Source organism: Leptopilina heterotoma, unplaced genomic scaffold, assembly GCF_015476425.1.
Source record: "Leptopilina heterotoma isolate Lh14 unplaced genomic scaffold, ASM1547642v1 Lhet_113, whole genome shotgun sequence".
Lineage (NCBI taxonomy): Eukaryota > Metazoa > Arthropoda > Insecta > Hymenoptera > Figitidae > Leptopilina > Leptopilina heterotoma.
In genome coordinates this window covers 1,169,565-1,180,528 of record NW_025110832.1, presented here as the reverse complement: position 1 = coordinate 1,180,528, position 10,964 = coordinate 1,169,565, and the positions used below count along the sequence as shown (strand labels likewise).

Here is a 10,964-nt window from a genome sequence, read left to right as displayed (position 1 = left end):
GTGAACGTAATCATGTGATAGAAAAGGACAAACATATCTTTCTGTCTTTTTTTATCTCATGCTTGCGTCCTGTTCCCGCCTTTATTCTGCTTACGCCTATAGATGTAAATGCACCTTCATGCCATTAAGTGTAGAATGAGCATTATATAAATAATTTAAGGCTGCGTCTACAACAGAAAAAATAACATTTTTTGTTATTTTTTATAATTTTGTTTACCAACAAACAACACATTTTTCTTCTACATAATTTTTTCTATTGTAGACGCCGCAGTCTGAATGTTCTGCCCAAGAAGAAGTTGTTGGTTCTTTCACAACTTTGTAAAGATGCGCGAAACACCAAAACATTACTACTGCGCAGTGACATGCACTCTGGATTAACCACCTTTATGAGACTGCTTTTGCATCACCACCACCACTTATGTTATCGCCGTCCTGCCCTGTCTAGTCTAGTTTGTCTAGTTTTCTTGTTCTTCTACAGAACAACACAAGTTTGAGAAAAAAATTATTTACTAATTTGTAAATAACATCTTTAGAAGATGAATTGTGTAATTTAATGACTTCACATTAGTAGAATATATTTACTAATAAAAAAGTTTTGTATGTAAATTTTTCAGCATAATAATATAATAGAAAGTGTACAAATAGTATACACTAAAATTTTAATCGACTGATTGGAAAGGTTTGTATTGAATTGTTTTAATCACCTACACATTAGTTAAAATTAGTTATATATTACACATTGTAAACATTATAACAAATTTGTAACTTAAAGTGACAAATTTATATAACAATTTCGAAAATGTGCGTAAGGTTATGTTACGTGTTTACATATAATTATGTGAGTGAGACAATTAAGTGCAAATTGGAAATGTATTTATACATTTTAAATGTTGTGAATTGGATTTTTATTATCAGTCATTTCCACAGAGTATTTATTTCTTTGACAGATACGAATTAAAGGACAGTCCAAATTTTCAGTCACACACCTCCTCTAAACTAATGTGCTAATTCTAGTAAACCTACAATTTTATAACCCAGTTTATTTAATTAACAGGGATCACAGTTGTCCCCAATTCACATAATCCCCTTTTTTCTCCCCTTAAATTAAAATCCCCTAAAACACCATAGCTCATACATTTGTCCCCTTTTCCTCTTATTTTTAAGAAAAACTTATAAAAATTATCATTTTTTTGTAAGGTGGAAAAATTATTGCTTTTGCTTCAAGAAAAAAATTTTTACTTTTCACAAACTTTGGAAAAATTTTTGTTTTTTGAAACTTAAAAAATGTAAAATTAACTTTTACTTCTGTGCACAATTCAAATTGTTTGGAATTTTTGACAAATTGCATTTTTTCCGGAATAAATTTTAGTAAATTTAAAGTATATTTTACTAATTTTTCAATAAAATTTACTGAGAATATTATAAAATTAACTTTGGCAATAATGATTTTTAACTGTCGCCAAGACGAATTTATTGTTTTCATTTCTTGAACACTTTGCTTCCTCATGAAGATTTTTTTCGATCAATTTATTTTTTTATTCTTACAAAAATTTTATTACATTAAACACTTCTGCTTTTATAAAATTCTGATCGAATTAGGTTCAAAAATAGATCAATCGAAGCATTTTTTAATGCTCTAAGTAGGTTATGTGACTTTTTAAATTACTTAATAAAATTTTAAAAAAAGTCTTGTTTTCCAAAATTTTAGATTTTTAAAAGTTTATCTTCCTTCTTGGAACTTGTTTTTGTTTCTTTGAAATGACATATATAGCATATTAATTACTTATATTACATACAATCTTCCATTATATCGATTTCTCATAATTTGGGCGAAACGTTAACATCAAAATCCATTGTACATTGTTTAAGAAGATTTAAATTTCTCAAAACTGAATATGCCACAAATAGATTCAAATTATAGTTGAAATGAACGATAATTATGACAAATGACTTTGATAGATTAAAGCTTAAAAGAAATTAGATTTCAGAAACACGACTATTATTAGAAAAGTTGATAAGATAAGCTGAAAAGAATTATTTGAAAAGTATTTAGTTGGATAAAATATTTTGTATTTATGTCTAAAAAAATACATGTGCCAGTTTAGCGGAAAATGAAATGTTTTCGGTGCATCCTCGCCGAATTGCTTCAAACTTGGTAATATTACATTTATTCGTATAAAGTTTCAGAAGGTAATTTTTTTTAGTTAAGGAAAACAAATCTTGAACTATTCACAATAAATGTAATATTTGCTTTCAGTCAATTTGAACTGAGTGGGCATTTGTAATTTTTGAAATATATAAAACAGATCTTAACGAAAACTTTAGTTTTTGAATTTGATTTTACGCTGTAGATTTGTTTGATGAATTACAGAAGCATGTCATAAGAAGATACTAAGTGATTGGCATGGAACGAAGTATTCACGAAATGTTGAAAGACGCGCCGTCTCTTAATGAAAGTGCCAGTGCAATTCACAGTGGCACTCCTCCACCACATATTCAGAAAAATCGCTTGAGTGATGTGCAACAGCGACCGGCGACAATGAATTTAACACTTGGGAGTCCAACTTCCAAGTCCCGTAAGTGATGCACAGTACGAACATTATAATTATGCTGTGATAAAATTATCGTTCTAATTTGTCCATTTCTTCCTAATTTTAGTGCCTTTATCGCCAAGTTCTCCCCTTCAAAATGGAGACACGCAAACTATGCGGTCAGCTCATAGTAAAATTGAAAGTATTAGAAACTGGAGTATTTCAACGTATAAGTGTACTAAACAGCTTATGTATGAAAAACTTGGAAAGACGTCTCGCACAGTGGATTCAGGTAAATATTTATATTTATGAATTCCTTTAACTCTTTGCCGCTTATGTCATTGTGAGTCACGATGGATAGCCAAGTGTCCTTTCTGGGGAACCATCCTTGTCCAGCAAGGATTGAAAAAAACATTTCCTGACTTTTTAATAACCTTATTTCCGCTTTTTTAGGACAAAAATATTGTTACTAACATATTTAATAACAAATTAATGTCAAACAAGAGCAACAAATAATAATAAAAACCATTTTCATCTTGTTAGATTGCAAAACTTTTTAATTCACAAACAATTATAATAACAGGGTTGTCACGCTTTTGCTCTTTTCAAATTCACTGACTTTTCCAGGTTCTCCAGGTTAAGAACGGAATATTTCCAGGTTTTTAAAATACATTTACATTTTACCAAATTATCACCTAGAGAAATGATTTATTTGAATTAAATAAAATTTATTTCAAACAAATAAAAAAGGATATTTGTCACAGAACCAACTAAACTTTTATTTAGCTCAAATAATATTTTTTATTTGAATTAATATATTTCGTTTAAATATCCATTTTTATTTAAATGAAAAAAATTTTATATTTTCTTTAAATATATTTTATATTTAGAACAAATAAAAAACACTTTTCATTTTAATAAATCCTGTAAGCATTCTAAAATATTAAAATTCACTTATAACCTTCAAATAAATTTAACAATCACAATCACTAATGGAACTTTTAATATTCATTAAAATAAATGTTTATTTTTATAAGAATATTTGTTAAATAAAGTCAGGTTTTTTTATTGTTAGTCATTTTACTTTACTTTTTCACTTCATATGTAAAAGTCCACTGTCACATTTTTCTCACAAAATCTCAAATAAGACACTAAAATGTAAATGAAATCACATACAAATCTGTTACTTTGTACGCTTTGTACTAATTAAAATTTTCACTTAAAAAGAAAAATTCTGTACTTAAATCAATTAAATTTGTTAACTATTCATGATGAATAAACCTCTTATAATTGTACGCGTTAAACTGTTAAAAGCAAAACATCTTATTGTTTTACTATAGCAATGCAATATGCGCAGGCGTCTACTTATAAGTCAAACAAACATTTATTTGAATCAAATATATTTTTTATTTGCTACAAATATACTATTTCATAAATTGCAAATATATTTCTTTATTTTAGATTAATTAGTGCATTTATTTGAAATAAATATTAGTTTATTTATTTTAAATAAAATATTTATTTGCAACAAATAAATTTTTCTTAAATATACACTTTTAGTTAAAATAAATAACTTTTTTCTCTGGGTGTAAATAACTCCCTGATTTCCAGACAAAACAAAACTAAATATTTAATCATTATTATTTTTTCATAGAAATTAAGATTTTCAAAAGTTTTAAACTTTTAAAGTTCTATATTCAATAACACATAAGAATATTATTATAAAACATGAACATCGCTTTCTTCATGTTTTATAATAATTGAAAATTGCTACTTTGTTACTGTAATTTCTTCAAAAATTATTTTTATTATTTCGACTATTCATTTTTAAAATTTTCAACTAAAATTCTTCTTTAAGTCAATTTTTTAAAAATAATTTTTGAAAAAGTTCTTTGTTAATTTTCAAATCCTTTTGTTTACAATTTAATTTTACAAAATTTCGATTATTCTGACATTCTTCAATTAAATATATTAGAAATTAAAAACTTCAAATAATTTAATTAAAAAATTCCATTAAACTTTTTGAAAAAAAATTAATTCAACAGAATTCTTAATTAAAAGTATGAAAGTTTAAATTTTCAAAGACTTCAATTTGAAACCTTTTGAAAATGTAATTATTTTTAAAAATCCACGCTATAATTATTTAAATTTAAAAATAAATATTTTATTAAATAATTCAATGTTTCTTAATATTGAATTTTCATAAAGAATTTTATCAAAAAATTTTAATAAAATTTTTAAGAATAATTTCATTTTTCGAGAAATTTAATGAAAATTGTATTACAAATAATTAAATTAAATTAAAAATTTTTGAAAATAATTTCATTTTGGAGAAAAATTTTATTATTTATAAAGATAATTAAAATTTGACGAGAATTTTTGAAAAAATTTTGAACATAATTAAATTTCTGCGAAAAATTATATTAATTTTGAAAATAATTGAATTCTTGAAACGAATTTTATTAAAATTTCTTTTTGAATAATTCAATTCTTTTGTGAAATTTGTTGAAATAGTAGACATTGAAAATAATTGAATTTTGACAAATTTTTTAAATTAATTAAATTTATACGAAGAATTGTATTAAAATTATTTTGAAAGAAATTGAATTTTTTGAAAATAATTTAATTCTTTGAATAAATTCAATTAAAAATGTATTGAAAATATATGTAAAGGTTTTTAAATAATTGAATTCCTGGGAAATTTTGATTATTTATGAAAATAATGAAATGTTTGCGTAGAATTTTGTTAAAATATTTTTTAACTAATTGAATTTTTTTGTGCATTTTTATTAAAGTAGTAGAAATTAAAAATCATTGAATTGAGGAAAGTTTTTGAAAATAATTGAATTTCTGAGAAGAATTTTACAATTTTTTAAAATAATTGAATTTTTGCAATCATTTGTAATTGCTTCAAAATTCAATTTGTTTTAGTGTTTTTAATTAAAATTCTTCTATAAATCCATTATTTTTAATAATCAACTAAATATATATATTAACAAATTTAACTCATTTCAGAAAAATTTTCGTTTTTAAAATTTTTTAAAAATCTAGGTTTCTTAAAATTTATAATTAAATTCATTTAAAATTGAAATTTTACAAAATTTGAAATTAAAACCTTTTGAAGTTCATCTACTTATGAAAATTGTAAACGCAACTCTTTTAAAATTGAATTAATTTTGAAATATTCAAGTAAAATTAGATTTCAAGAATAAACACAATAATTTTAGAAAACATTTTTTTTTAAGTATCTAATAATTTTGAGAGTGAATCAGAATATTCTTTAGGGTCAGGAAAAAAGTCAAAATTTTGCCTGGAAAGTAGGGAAAAGCAAAATTAAATTTTTGTGACAACCTTGTATAAAATTGTGGTTCCTCTTTGAAAAAAAATGCTCACCCTTCGACAAAAATCGATTTTTTCAGAATTGGAATCTCAAATAGACTTACTGCGAGAAACTCAACGTAAATATTGTAATATTTTACGATTATCACGAGCCTTGTCATCTCATTTCTATCACGTTGTTCAAACGCAGCACGCACTAGGAGAAGCATTCTCAGATCTAGCTCAGAAATCGCCAGAGTTGCAAGAAGAATTTTTATACAATTCTGAGACACAGAGAAATTTAACTAAAAATGGTGAAACTCTTCTCGGTGCCTTAACTTTTTTTATTTCATCGGTAAACACTTTGTGCAATAAAACAATTGAAGATACGTTACTGACTGTGAAACAGTACGAAACGGCAAGGTAGGCACTCTATAATTATTATGCTTAATAATGATTTATTTATTTATTTAAGTAATTTTCTATTTTAGAGTAGAGTATGATGCGTACAGAACCGATCTTGAACTATTGACTCAAGCTGCGAAAGTAGATGGCAGCAACGTTATAAGATTGGAGGAAGCCCAAGCGAATTATGAGCAGCATAAACAGCATTTTGAGAAACTGCGCTCAGATGTCTCAATTAAATTGAAATTTTTAGATGAAAATAGAGTAAGTATTTGAGTTTAGGCCTCGAATGTTATGACTTTTTTTTTACTTGTTTTCAAAAATTGTGACTCAATAGTAATATTTAAAAAGAAGTGTAACAAGAGTAATAATAGTTTAATTAATCATATTGCAGAAGAAATGTAACTAATTTTATTTTTTCAGATTAAAGTGATGCACAAGCAATTACTTTTATTCCACAATGCAGTTTCGGCCTACTTTTCAGGAAATCAATCTGCATTGGAAGCGACTCTGAAACAATTTAATATAAAAGTAAAATCACCAAATTCATCGTTTCCATCCTGGTTGGAACAATAGTCTCAGAAGTGAAATGTTTTATAATAATTTATTATACTTTTTAAAGCTGATTTTCATATAATAGAGATTAAATGTTTTATTTAAGTGACAAGCACCTCATATTAGTGTTGAAGTTGTACTTAAAACAAATGTATATGTTTTACGCGATTCGACATTAATTTCATTTATACGCGTGAGTGGATACAAACACTGAAAACTTTTCTTTAGCTTGAAGATAGTAGAAAAACATATTTTAAAGTATCTTTCCTCAAAGATTAAAAAAAATTGCAACGCCATTTTTTTTTTATAAGCCCAACAGTAAGCTGTTATATGGTGAAGAAAAGTCTAAAATTTAAAGTATTAGCCAACAAAAAAAAACTACGAAATTGCTAAAATCTTGACAAAATGACGTATATATAAATATTAGTAAGAAAAAAGTGCGTATACCAAAATGTAAGTTATCAGCAGTAAGCTAATATACAAATGAGTCCTAAATCAGTAAATATGTCGAACAATACTCCGAAACAGAAAGTTCAAAGTTGTCCATGTTTTTAATGCCATTCAGAATTACAGTATAAACTGATCCTTTTTCATTAAAGAAACATCAGTTTTTACAAAACAGTTTGTTAACTTTTAAACGAACAGTTTATTCGTATTAAATTTGTAACCCACATTTCAAATCAGGCAAGCTGACTTTCTCTAAATGCTAACGTAACTCATAAATCTATCATTTGTCAAGTTATTTGTAAGAATACGTCTTTTTTTATTTATTGTAATTTTTATCGAATCTACACACATTTCTGAAACGTTTATAAATGTTCTGTAACATTTACGTCGCGTCGTCCATTGCTAACGTTTCTACGCATATTAATATATACCTATTGTTATTGATGTTTTATTTAATTAGAAAATATAGAGTTTAATATATTATACACAATTTATGGGGAAATATAAAGACAAATATGTGAATACAAATGTAAATATTAATATGAAATTATATAATTTCTTATTCTTAACGAATACTATAAACTAAAAGCACCGATTATCTCTATTTTCTGAAATTTTAGACAGAAACGATTACCTAAGTTAACTTGAAATGATTATGAAAATTAAAAAAAAAAGTTATTTTAAATTAAATTTATATACTTTTTTTCTATTTAAATCCAGTGAAACTGTTTATTTTAAAATAAATGAATGTATTTTCGTATCATTTCATGTAATGTACATCATTTTCTAACGCTATGTATAATTTGAGAAAATAGAACACAATTTGGTCGGTGCTGCGAGAATATTCACAGTTTTACAAAGTTTTCCTAAAGGTGAGTCCAACAATGAGATAAAAAAAGGACGAAACAATCTCCGTCCTTCTCTATCTCATTGTCTTAGTCGAATTGAACTCACCTTTAGGATTGCCAACCATAAGTAAACCGCAAAACTTAATTTAGAAATTAAAATACTATTTATTTGTGTTCTTGGCTACCTGCTTTGCAAAAGCCAATATTGGGCTATATAACCAACAAAAAAAATAAAAAATACTATTTATTAATACTGTAAAGCTTCGCATATTTATCTCTCTAATTTATTGATTTATATTTATTATCAAGAATGATAATAGCATTCATATCAGATAATGATTTTCACATCATTGTCGACTTTTATCATTTGTTGAAACTGTTGAAACTAAAAATCATCAAAAAATCGTAAAGCGGTTCAATTGACATAACTTTAAATTAAAAAACTGTTTTTAAGAATTCTCACTGCGATGGTGATAAAAGTTTTTATAAAATACTAATTACTAAAATTTTGCGTTTTTTCCATAAACTTAGTTAAAAATTGTTTGCTGTGACTGTAGAGAAACTATCCTTTCAAAATTTAGCAAAATTAATTAAATTCCCAGTAAATGAAAACTAATTGAAACGAATTAAGATTTTTTAATAGAAATTATTATTTTTTTTTTATTCAGTCAAGCTCTTTGTATATTCGATTGAATTTCACTCAATTTGTGCAAAAGAATTCGCATTCGAAAGAAATGACCAAGGCGTCAAAAATATTGATTTTCTGTTATTTATCACACAAAATCGGGACGAGAAAAAACTAGTAAAAACTTAGTGAAACGTTAAATACAAATTATACATTAAATGGCAAAGCATTAAATACAATATTTAAACTTTCAAATAAAACTGTATTTCAATATTTATCAATAAATTAATTCTAAATTTTAAAATATTCTCAACTTTTCTTGATGTATCCTTTCTAAAAAATAATGTTAACGATTAAAAAAATTTCACAACAATGTCATTTTAATATGATTTCAATAAAAAAAAAACACATAGTTTGCAGTGGAAATGAATTGCAAACTTTTTGATTAATATTACACTGATGATTCCTTGCACAGTTTGCGTAGATTGTTAGTTTGCTTGATTTGAAATAATTATTGACTTAGAATGTTCTACTGTTTTGAATTTAAGAACGAAAAAGAATTTAACATTCCAACAAGTATAAATATAAACAATAGGTTTTGTTACGTTATAAGGCAATTTCTTAAATTAATTTTCATTTATAAGTTTGTGAAGAATAGTTGTTTAAATGAATTTTAACTGAAATAATTGTATTTCGATATGAAGATCAATTTTTCAGATTTTATTTATGTGTATGTGTGAGTATGCTGTGTACGAGACATCGCTTTTTGTGAATAAATTACTTGAAGGTTTCAACAAATTATAATCAAATTTATATTTATATATCTATCGAGCATAATAATTTTCGGAAACTTGCCTCTGATTTCAAATTCAAACCTTTTTAAATTTAAACAACTTATAAAAAATTGTTATAAAACATGAAGTAATCGATCACTCCGAGTCTTCGACTCGGAGCAATCGATGTCTTCATGTTTTATAATAAATATATTATTTAAAAATGACCGAGTGATAAAATCATTATTTTATATTATAAGACTATAAAAAAATTGTAATTATTTTTTATGAAAATAATTTAATTATTGGGAAGAAATTTATAAAACATTAATAAGTAATTGAATTTTGCAAAAGAATTTTGATATTTACAAAGATAATTGAAATTTTGAGAAGAATTTAAAAAAAAACTTTTTATAATAATTGAATTTCTGCGAAGAATTTTCTTACTTTTGAAGATAATTGAATTTTGCAAAGAATTTTATCAGAACTTTTGAAAATTAAATAATTAAATTTCCAGGATGAATTTTATTATTCATGAAGATAAATAAACTTTTGACGAGAAATTTAAAAAAAAATTTGAAAATAATAGAATTTCTAGGATGAATTTTATTATTTATAAAGATAATTGAAATTTTGACAAGAATTTTACTAAAATTTTGAACAGATATTTTTAAAAATGTTTAAAAGTAATTGAATTTTGCAGAAGAATTTTGATATTTAAAAAAATAATTGAAATTGTGAGGACAATTTTAAAAAAATTTTTGAAAATAATTGAATTTCTGCGAAGAATTTTCTTACTTTTGAAGATAATTGAATTTTGCAAAGAATTTTATCAGAACATTTGAAAATAATTAAATTTTCAGGATGAATTTTATTATTCATGAAGATAAATAAAATTTTGACGAGGAATTTAAAAAAAATTTTGAAAATAATAGAATTTCTAGGATGATTTTTTTTATTTATAAAGATAATTGAATTTTTGACAAGAATTTTATTAAAATTTTTACAATTAATTAAATTTCAGAGAAGAATTTTATTATTTATAAAGATAATTGAAATTTTGAACAGATTTTTCTAAAAAAATGTTTAAAAGTAATTGAATTTTGCAGAAGAATTTTGATATTTATAAAGATAATTGAAATTTTGAGAAGAATTTTAAAAAAAAATTTTGAAAATAATTGAATTTCTGCAAAGAATTTTCTTACTTTTGAAGATAATTGAATTTTGCAAAGAATTTTATTAGAACTTTTGAAAATAATTAAATTTCCATGATGAATTTTATTATTTATAAAATTTTGACTAGAAATTTAAAAAAAATTTTGAATATAATTGAATTTCTGAGAAGAATTTTATTACTTTTGGAAATAATTTAATTTTAGAGAAGAATTTTATTATTTATAAAGATAATTAAAATTTTGACAAGAATTTTATTAAAATTTTTTTTATTGAATTTCGGAGAAGA

The 10,964-nt window shown here is 24.2% G+C and overlaps 1 protein-coding gene across 2 annotated transcripts; it reads left to right on the top strand.

Moving 5' to 3' along the window:
• Positions 1 to 452: 452 nt before the first annotated feature.
• LOC122505578 (arfaptin-2) lies at positions 453 to 9,033 on the top strand. Of its 2 annotated transcripts, none has more exons than XM_043617297.1 (6): positions 453 to 679; positions 2,372 to 2,576; positions 2,659 to 2,823; positions 5,951 to 6,272; positions 6,341 to 6,518; positions 6,678 to 9,033. In XM_043617297.1, exons 2-6 carry the CDS (start codon positions 2,405 to 2,407, stop codon positions 6,828 to 6,830), a joined length of 990 nt encoding a protein of 329 aa, XP_043473232.1. In that variant the 5' UTR covers positions 453 to 679; positions 2,372 to 2,404; the 3' UTR covers positions 6,831 to 9,033. The 2 variants fall into 2 exon arrangements, with proteins under 2 accessions (XP_043473232.1, XP_043473242.1); XM_043617307.1 differs by lacking the exon at positions 453 to 679 and adding an exon at positions 1,941 to 2,155.
• The last annotated feature ends 1,931 nt before the right edge of the window (positions 9,034 to 10,964 follow it).